The 10,314-nt window shown below is 35.7% G+C and overlaps 1 protein-coding gene across 1 annotated transcript; it reads right to left on the bottom strand.

The window, feature by feature from the left end:
- Positions 1–1,085: 1,085 nt before the first annotated feature.
- LOC104238667 (ethylene-responsive transcription factor WIN1-like) lies at positions 1,086–4,215 on the bottom strand. The gene is made up of 3 exons (XM_009793094.2): positions 4,025–4,215; positions 2,828–3,053; positions 1,086–1,779 (listed from the first exon to the last, which is right to left on the bottom strand). The coding sequence occupies exons 1-3, from the start codon at positions 4,102–4,104 to the stop codon at positions 1,468–1,470; spliced, it is 618 nt and encodes a 205-aa protein (XP_009791396.1). The 5' UTR covers positions 4,105–4,215; the 3' UTR covers positions 1,086–1,467.
- Between the last annotated feature and the right edge of the window lie 6,099 nt (positions 4,216–10,314).

Below are 10,314 nucleotides of genomic sequence, written 5' to 3'. Positions count from 1 at the left end.
GAAGGAAAGGTGTTTTAAATATTTGGCTTGCCTAGCTCCGATAGTAGGTGCCATCACGACATCCGATGGTGGAAAATCCGGGTCGTGACATTTTGTGAGTGATCTGACTGAAAATTTTGAAAAACAACATCTTGGAGTTTTTCAAATTTTCGAAAAATTTCAAAACTCATTTTCAAGTGAAAATTAAAATTTTTATGAACAAACCCCGATTTCGGAAAAAAGTGAAAAATTTTCAGAAGAAAAGGAAAAATTTTGTTATGTCCAAACGGGCTCTTAGTGTCACTACTATTTTTCCATTTGCAATTTGCAATCCTAAACTATATCACAACGACCTAAAGTATGCAAGATTTTGTAAAACTCCCATATGATTTGACCGACCGTACTCCTGCTACGATATTTCATATTTAGACATTATTATCGTACTATCTAAAGGATTATTTACCAAAGGTATTTATCCAAAAATACATCGAACCATTGTTAGTCTATTGCTATAGTTCAATTTGTAAGTAGATTTAAGTTTAGAATTGTATTGGTTTTGACTTTTGAAACTTCATTTTCTATATATCTTAAATTGATCTTTACTAGTATTATTTTTCAGTGTCAGCGTGTGTATATATATATATATATATATATGATTCACTAATAGATCGAGGGCTAAGTCATTCGACTCATTCACATCCAGATCATGAATGTTTGGAATCCATATTATGCAAGTAGATATTGCTTTTGCTAATTCGAATTGAAGAGTGATATAAAATCGGTCTATTTCCGGCATCATATCCATAGTTAGCCCATTCATCCTTGTTAGCAGTTCCATCTCCGTATAAAGGTCACAATCGATGTCGTCACTAGCATCAAGATTGTCGCTAGCATCAATATTATCACTATCATCAATATCAATATCTTCAAGAAGAAAACCTTTAGGCTTGTTATCCAGGAACTTGTTCAGAAATATCGTAATGAAACGAACATAGAAGTTTATATATATACACACATACACACAAATATTACTTGCAGCTTCTCAGAAACAAATTTGACGAGGAAAAAACCAGGATACAGAAAAAGGGTGGATTTGCTTTAGAAAATACAATCAATTCAGTAAATTTTATTTATCAACTTCTTCATTCAGAAAATGACAATGTTGATTTAATTAGTCTACACAAGGACATACAACTTTCTTGACTTGTTTCTTGTTCGTTTATTATTACTACTACTACTGCTGCTGCTTACATGGGCACTTCTTGCCCAAACCCTTAGAAACTAATAATTAATATATATATAACATCACATAAAAGGTAGTCCGATACATGAAGCATCTCGCGTTCACGACTAGTTTCACGGTTCGAATTCGTGATCTATGGGTCAGACGAATATACCTTCACTGTTGCTCTCCGTGGCTCACCTTCACATAGTACATGCATGATAAATAAACCTTAGATAATGTAAAATGATCAAATTCTCCCCTTATTAAATACCAAATGTAGGGCAAGGAGTATTTATATGAAGCAATTCTTCTATCATTTGCAATGCAACTCTTTCTTCTTCATCCATTTCACTTCTAATACTTATACCTTCAGCTATTGCTCCACAATTCTTGGAACTAGAAGAAGAGGAAGAATTTAATTGTCCTTCAATAGCAGCATTGGCATTATTCTTTTCCTGAAGTTCAACTGTCATCACCCATTTTGCATCAGATGAAGGACCAGCACGTTTTTGCCACACTCCTATGTGTGAACTCTCAATATCCAACCTCAAACAAGTGAGAGATGGTGATGGTGCCTATATGATGAAAACAAGACTTGAAATGTATTAATTTCACTAGAAATATCCCGATATATAAATAACAGCAACAAAATAACATATCCGATATCGTTCCACAAGTGGGGACTGGCAGTGACGTACGTTGAATTTTTCATAAGTGATGTCACAATTTAAAGAAATGAATAAATAAATAATTTATTGTAGTTGTAAGCGATGTCATTTTCTATATATATCCCCAATATTTTTATTTTTTTAATACAAACTAGTAAAAAATTTCAACGAAGCGGTGTCCCGTGATACCGCATAAGACAAGGTATATACGCCCCTCGGTCTGGGGAGAATATATAGCATGTACCCAACCTTATTTTTACCTTGTGCAGGTAGAGAGGATGTTTCCGATAAATCCTCGGTTTCAATATCCCAATATATAATATTATGCAATAATACATGTAATACGATTCCTCCGATTCGTTTTATGTGAAGGTGTTTAATCAGACACGAAATTTATGAAAGAAATAGACTTTTGAAACATACATGTGGTCTTAAACATGTCGTGTTATTCATGTGGCTATAAAATTAGAAGGTTAAAGTTAAATTACTCTTAAACATAAAAATATGTCAGTCTTTTTGAAATAATCTGAAACAAAGAATGTCGTCACACTACTACAAAGAAGTGAATTTCGACAGAAATATTCGAGGGAAATCCGTCGAAAAAGCTTCAATAGCTCGTCAGAAGCTTTTCTGACGGACATTTCGTCGGAACTCCCATATTTCTAACAGACCTCCCAAAAGAATTTCACTGAGAATTCGTATATGTTTAATAGTGTCACATAAAATGAAACCGAGGAAGTATAATACATAGCTATTAAGAAAATAAGAATAATGACGAATAAATTCTGTAGCTAAACAATCCTATTTAGTGATGGATTAACGACAGATTATACAAAGACTTTGTTAGCTACGAACTATTTTAGTGACATATTAATGACAAAATTTATAGCTAATTTCAGTTTTTTTTTTCCTTTGGGTATCTTTCTTATGAAAAAAAAGGGATGGAGAATGACACCTTGCTACATTTGCGAAGCTTGGCATGAAGTATTTCAGATAAGGCTTTTGGAGAGGGAATTGATGAAAATTCTTGATCTTTAGCCTTTAATTCTTTATTATCTGAATCATCAGTGATTGGAAAGTTGGTTTTTGCATTGCGGCCACTCATTAATATTGCTGCTTGATCATATGCTCTTGCTGCTTCTTCTGCTGTATCATATGTGCCAAGCCATACCCTTCTTTTCCTGTGACACAAATTCAAAATTTAAATTTCATGGATTCACGTTCAGAATTCTTTGAAGTTGAAATATGGGTTCAATACTAAGTATTTAAAGAGTTTAAGTTTGTACCCTGAGAGTTTACAAAATATTTAGACTATCAGGTTAAGTTGAACTATAATAACAAGATCATGAAAAAAAGAATAATAACTGCACTAATAATTTGGTTGCTATAACCAAATTACACTGATAGTGTAAAAAAATTTGAATAATAATATTTATAATTCAAGTTCATATTTATATACATTTTAGGTCCGTCTTTGGACACATACATCACCTTAGCTTTTTCTTTGAAATCGGAGACGCTCCATCTATTGTGATAGGCAAGCGGATGGAGAACTAGACGTATATTTTGCTAGGCAAAGACATGTTAGAATGGATAGCTCGAGGGTTGGATTGATGGAATCACTTCTTTAAAGTGATAACATAGTTTTCTATCATAGTATAGCTACTTTTTTAGTCAATACATGAATGACTAATCTCCAATCCATTCCCAAGACCAACATTGCAAATTGCTAAATTAGGTTAGACAAGAGATAAAAATGAAAAAAAAAATTAGATAAGAGAAAGAAATTGAAAGAGAGAGATGTTATATACGAAGAACATAACAAAAACAACACATTCGGTGTAATCCCACAAGTGGAGTCTGAGAGGATAATGTGTGCCTTACCTCTACCTTGAGTAGGTAGAGATACTATTTCGGCCGATGTTATATATGAAGAATGTAGTAAATATACATACATATACAGGGGCGGATATACCATAGAACTACGGAGTTCAACTGAACCCAATATTTTCGATGCAGAACAGAAATTTATGTGTAAAAAATTATTGAAATTGTTATAAATAGTAGATATGAACCCTTAATTTTAAATATTGGAACCCATAGAACTTAAATTCTATATTAGCTTCTGTTAATATATAGTGGAAGAGCTTACAACAAGGGGTGACGAATTTCAGAAACCCAAGAACCCCAATGGCGTTGCCTGACACCTCTGAACTTCTTTGAATGTACCATTTTTTGTTCTTATTTATTGATCTGAAGAATTTTGCTGACTAGTGTTCAGAGAAGTGAAGAAGAAAGATGTAAAATCAAGAGAAAGTTAGTAATGAATATGATGAGTTTGTTGTATAAATATATAGCCAACCGCTGTAAATCATACACGTATAAGTACAATGTCGGTGAACCAATTTTGTACTATGAGCAATTAACAACATCACCTAAACCTCTTGTCATATTTTTTGGTTGTCTATCGGTTCCCGGGGGTCTGATTAAATTTAGATTTAGATAAAAAAATTCAACATTGGAGGTAAAATACTCCATAAAAGACGATTTCATACTCAGTCCTCGAACTCGAAACCTCTGGTTAAGAATAGAAGCAATACCGTGATGACCCGAAAAGTCATCTCGTGTTTTAGAACCCAATTCAGGGTTCCGAGGCCTTCAAAACCTTATTTTTTTCTTCTCAATTTGCGTGCGCAGTCCGGGCGCTATTCCGGAAAACCTTTATGTGAAAATTTGAGAAAATATTAAGTTTTGCCTTTAAAAGTGATTTTAGTTGACTCCGGTCAACATTATGAGTAAACGGACCCGAATGAGTGTTCTGACTGTCTCGGAGGATCCGTAATAAAATATGGGATTTGGACATATGTCTGGAATCGAATTCCGAGGTCCCTAGCCCGAGTAATAAATTTTTGATGAAAACTGTTAAAATGGAAATATAATGATTTTAAGGATTTGTTTAATAATTGAAATTGTTGATATCAGATTCGTATTATGGTTCCGGATCCCGGTACAGGTCCATTATGATATTTATACCTTATCTGTAAAATTTGGTAAGAAATGAGACTGATTTGACGTGATTCGGCCCTTTGGTTGAGAAAATAGAACTTTTGAACTTTCTTGAAAATTTCATGCAATTTGGTATTAAATTCGTAGTTCTAGGTGTTATTTTGACGATTTGATCACGCGAGCAAGTCTGTATGATGTTTTTACACTTGTGTGTAAGTTTGGTTTGGAGCCCCGAGGGCTCGGGTGAGTTTCGGATAGGGTACGAGGTGATTTACACTTAGAAAATCTGTTGTGTTTGATGTTTCTGGTATGTTGATACTTTGTGCTTCGCGTTCGCGAGAGTTGCTTCGCGAACGTGAAGTGCAAGCTGGGCTGGGGAGGGATTTCTTCTACGCAAACGCGACTGGCCTTACTCGAACGGGTAGTGTATTGGAGGTGGGATGGGGAAATCTTTGAGTTGTTCTTCGCGGGCGTGGTCTAAGGCTCGCGAACGCGATGGTCAAGGGGGACAGACCATCGCGAACGTGAATAGCTCTTCGCGAACGCGAAGGCCATTCTGGCCGCAGTGCATCGCGATCGCGACAGGTCTCTCGCCTGTCCAGTGTTTTAAAAACAGAATAAAAAACGGAAAATTGGGGGTTTGGGTAGAATTAAATTTTTTTGTATAATTGGAATTTAGGCCTCGATTTGGGGTCGGATTCCGAAACTAATTACATATTTGGGCTCGGGGTGAATGAGTGATGGGTTTTGGTCTGAATCTCAAGTTTTGACCAAGCGGGCCCAGGGTCGATTTTTGCTTTTTTGGGAAAAATATTGGGAAACTTGCAATTTTGCATTGGAATTGATTTCTTTAGCGATAATTGATATTATTAAGTTAAATATGATTAGATACGATTGGATTGGAAGTGAAAACTAAGGGAAAAGCGGTGTTTGAGGCTTGAGTTCGGCCGTTGAATTGAGGTAAGTGTTGTGGCTAACCTTAGCTTGAGGAATTAGGTGTTGTTGCCTTATTTGCTATGTGTATGGTTGTTGAATATGACGTAGAGGTGAGGTGATGAGTAGCTATACATTGTCGTCGAGTCATAGCCTGCGAGTGAGTCTTATACTTGTGACTTTGTATTCTTTATCCGTACTGTTCATGCTTAAACTGGTTATTCTTCATGTTAGACAGATCTTATCATGTTTTTCCTGGAATTTGGATATTGGTTGAATATTGACTCAAGTTGAGATTTATATTGTGAAGTTAAATATTGAAACGATGTTGGTTTTTGATGATTCCCTTGCCGGGTTGTAATTGTTCTGTTGTTTGGGTGAGGAAGAGTGTAAAACACGAAGGGTGATGCCGTGCAATGTATTGTGAGTGGGTGATAATGCACGAAGGGTGATGCCGTGCCATATTCTGATATTGATAATGCACGAAGGGTGATGCCATGCCATGTTATGAGAGAGTTAATGCACGAAGGGTGATGTCGTGCCGTTTCTATTGTTTCTTATGGTAAGGACGAGAGTAAAAACACGAAGGGTGATGTCGTGCACTTGTTTGCCATGTTATTACTTTCGTTGGTGCAAAACATGTTATTTACTGCGTTTCTTTACTGTACTGTTACATGATTTGATATTTTCCCTAGCATGTTTCTCCCCCTTCCCGTCATTATCTGTAAATTTCCAATTGTTGTTATTTTCTCGTATATGATTTAACTGCACAGGTTTATGTTGTTATCACGTCCTAGCCTCGTCACTACTTTGCTGAGGTTAGGCTCGGCACTTACCAGTACGTGGGGTCAGTTGTACTGATACTGCACTCTGCACTTTCTGTGCAGATCTCGGTACTGGACCGCACTGATCAGAGTTGGGTTGTTGCCTTCAGTCCACAGGAGACCTAAGGTAGATCTACCGGCATTCGCAGACCCTGGAGTTCCCTTCCATTGATCCTAGTTACCTTGTTTTCTTTTATTTTCAGAACAGATGTATTTCCTTTAAACCAGTATTTGTAGTGACTCTTAGAAGTTCGTGGATTGTGACATCAGATGTTTGGGTAGTCATATATTAGTGTTTGAATTATTATAAACTTCTGCACTTCCTACTTTGTTTTGGTTTAAATTATTGTTATTTACCGTTTTGAATGGTGATTAACATGTTAGATCTTTATCTGTTAGCTCGCCTAACATTCTAAAAGTTAGGCGCCATCACGATCCCGATGGTGAAAAATCCGGCTCGTGACAAATACTTACTTATTAATCCATCACAACTATTATTGGTCACATAATTATTATCTAGTGTTCTCTATATATGTCGATTCTAGCTGGTTTGGTATGACAAAAGTCATTTTTTAGAAAATTATTGTCCGCGAAAAAGTCATTTTCTAGCGGTTTCTTCAAATGGTGAAGATGTCTTCCCTCACTTCTGAGCGACCTTGGAAGTGCCGAAGGCTATTTTCGTTAAAAATAACTATTTTTTTTATATTTGTCTACTTTTTACCTTTTTACACTATGTTCGATCGTTTTTATCGAGATAGACTTAAAACCTTACTCTTGGGTGTTGAAGGGCTATTTTCGTAAAGATGGTCATTTCGTTTATGATTGTCCGCCTTTTGCAGTGTTGCCCCTATTTCCGGACTTGTTGTTGAGTCAATCTTAAAATCTTTTTTGAAATATCGAAGGGCTATTTTCGTAAAAAAAAAATAGAGTAATTATTTTGTCTGTTTTACCCGCGTACTCATGTGTCTGACTATTTTTACCGAGACTGCCTCAATACTTTCTTTGGAAGTGTTGAAAGATGTTTTCATGAAAATAGTTATTTTGGTCATAATAATAAAGTCATTTTGCGAATTTTGTCACAAACTCTTTTTGAGTTAGATAGTGATCATTTCTTCAAAATCTACCTAGTGCTCTACTTGCATACTTTTAGCCAAGGACAAGTAAATATTAAATGATTTTCATCATATTAAAATATATTATTGTAACTATATCTAGTGCTTTACTTGCATACTTTTAGATAAGTAAGTTGCTCTTTTCTTTCTTTAGTAATGCACGTACAAGTACACGTACAAATACAGTTCAATTTTGAAAACTTTGTGACAAAGCAAATAAATGCTAAGACAGATCCATACTTAAGTAAATTTTTATAAACAATAATAAAAAATGTCATTCTTTAGACCCTCTTCTAATTATACTATACCCCTCTAATTCGTAGGCTTTGACATCGTAACTTCTGCTTTCTCTTCTCTTGCAGTTGCCAGTCTCAGTCAACTTTGTTTTTTTGCGGCCTTCTCTTCTACTCTATTTACTTATTGAATTGGTAGGTAATAGTTTTTCTTCTAGGTTTTTTATTAAACTTTAAAGTAATGGAAGAAAAGGCAAGCGACGGATAACTCCGTTTACCCTAAAAACGGATAACAATTGAATTTATATTGTGATTTTAAGGATATGTGATTTTGCTTGGCACAAACTGAGAAAGAATGTAATATTGATATTGAAATTAACTGCAAATAAAATTATAGCAAATTAAAGGAAATGTATAACTTTGATCCTCGAGCTAGGTCGCCTTCGAATCAAACGAATATTCCACTGGTAAATAAGAACAAAGGGACAAAGTATTGAGAGCTTAAAAGAAAGATAGTATATTGCTTTATGTAGCATGAATATGATGTGTTTTACAAATGATCAGATCCCCTTTATATAGTACGTGAGTCGTACCATTAATACAATCCTAAATACAATAAGAAATCCCATGATTAGCTGAATAATCGGCCTCTTCTTGATACGCGCCGAGATTTTTGCCGTAATCCTCGCCCGATCGCGGATATCTTGGCTTTCCGTTATTTTGCTCGGTAGGCTTCTCTCGATTTTGCTCGATCTCTATCCCGCTCGGTCTCGATATTGGCTATCTCGATATCGATCGATCCCTGTGTCACGAGCTTGGCAATCTAACTTCGTGTCACGGTCCGGTATGACATGGGGTCGAACCTTGGACTGTCACGCCCCGATCTTGATTAATAATACAATAAGGGCAAGCCCAATTTTGACCGTATATAAACTGATAAGTAAAATTGGGCGAGTACTTTAATTACCTATCTCGAGGAAAAAAATGTTTAAATACTTCTAGTACAATGACCATTTGATTGTTTAGGTATATCGTGAAAAAAAATTAAAAGACAATAATTAAATAATTTTTTGTGGTGGAACAAAATATTTCTCATCTCCACCTCGAATATATATATATATTTGTTTCTTAAGGAATGTTGCTATATTGTTTTAAAGGGTGCACTAATCCTTTGAATCCAGTACCACCGAGTACCACTAGACCCTGCCTCAAGTACTTCTCCTTAGACAGCCAGCCCTCACCAGACTGCTGATATTGTTAAATGCTCCGGTATGAAGCAAACTTTCCCGAAAACAACAGATGCGGAAGTGGCTAAAGAAGTTAGAGGAAGAAAATTAATTAGTTGTTTATGTTTTTAGTTACTCATTCAGTCTCAATTTATTTCAACTTGTTTGGAATGTTTGTGATTTTAAACTTACTACGAGATTTATGTGGTAATAAAATTATGTCATCAGGGGTAAAATACAACAACAACAACAACAACAACAACAACAACAACAACAACGGTCCAATGAAATCCCACTAGGGGGGTCTGGGGAGAGTAGTATATACACAGACCTTACTTCTACCCTGAGAGGATAGAAAGGCTTTCCGAAAGAACTTCGGCTCAATAAGACGAAAAGAGACAATATATCAGTACCATCAATAGAAACCATAGAAACCATAGAAAACAAATAACAGCATTACCAGTACCAGAAAATAGATGAAGAACAAAATAATAACCAGTAGATAAGGCCCGACACTAAGAGGAACGAAAGAGTAGTGTGAGCTCAACATAAATCACTAACAGTATAAGATTGAGTCCTAACAGACTAGCCTCACTCTGGTACGTCATAGAAATATGCACAACTACCTCCTAATCTACAATTTTAATGCCCGATCTCCACAACTTCTTGTCTAGGGCCATGTCCTCGATAATCTGAAGCCACGTCATGTCGTACCTAATCATCTCTCCCCAATACTTCTTAGACCGCCCTCTACCTCTCCTCGTACCACCAAAGTCAGCCGCTCTCACCTCCTCAACGGTGCATCTGAGCTTCTCCTCTGAACATGCCCGAATTATCTGAGCCTTGCTTCCCACAGCTTGCCATTCATGGGGGCCATATCCACCTTTCCCCGAAGGGTAAAATGAGAATGTTAAATTTATTTATTTTTAAATATAGAATGATTTCATTCTTTTTGAAACCGATTGAAAAGAAAAGAGTATACCATAAGATAAAACAGAAACAGTATGACATATTGCTATAAGCTTACAGTTTTAGTCGGTAGAAGAAAAAGTACACAAAAATTGATTGATTCAGAGAAAAAATTACATAGGAATATAATTTGAACTAG

Source organism: Nicotiana sylvestris, chromosome 6 (genome assembly GCF_000393655.2).
Source record: "Nicotiana sylvestris chromosome 6, ASM39365v2, whole genome shotgun sequence".
Taxonomy (NCBI): Eukaryota; Viridiplantae; Streptophyta; class Magnoliopsida; order Solanales; family Solanaceae; genus Nicotiana; species Nicotiana sylvestris.
This window is presented reverse-complemented; position numbering and strand designations above follow the sequence as displayed.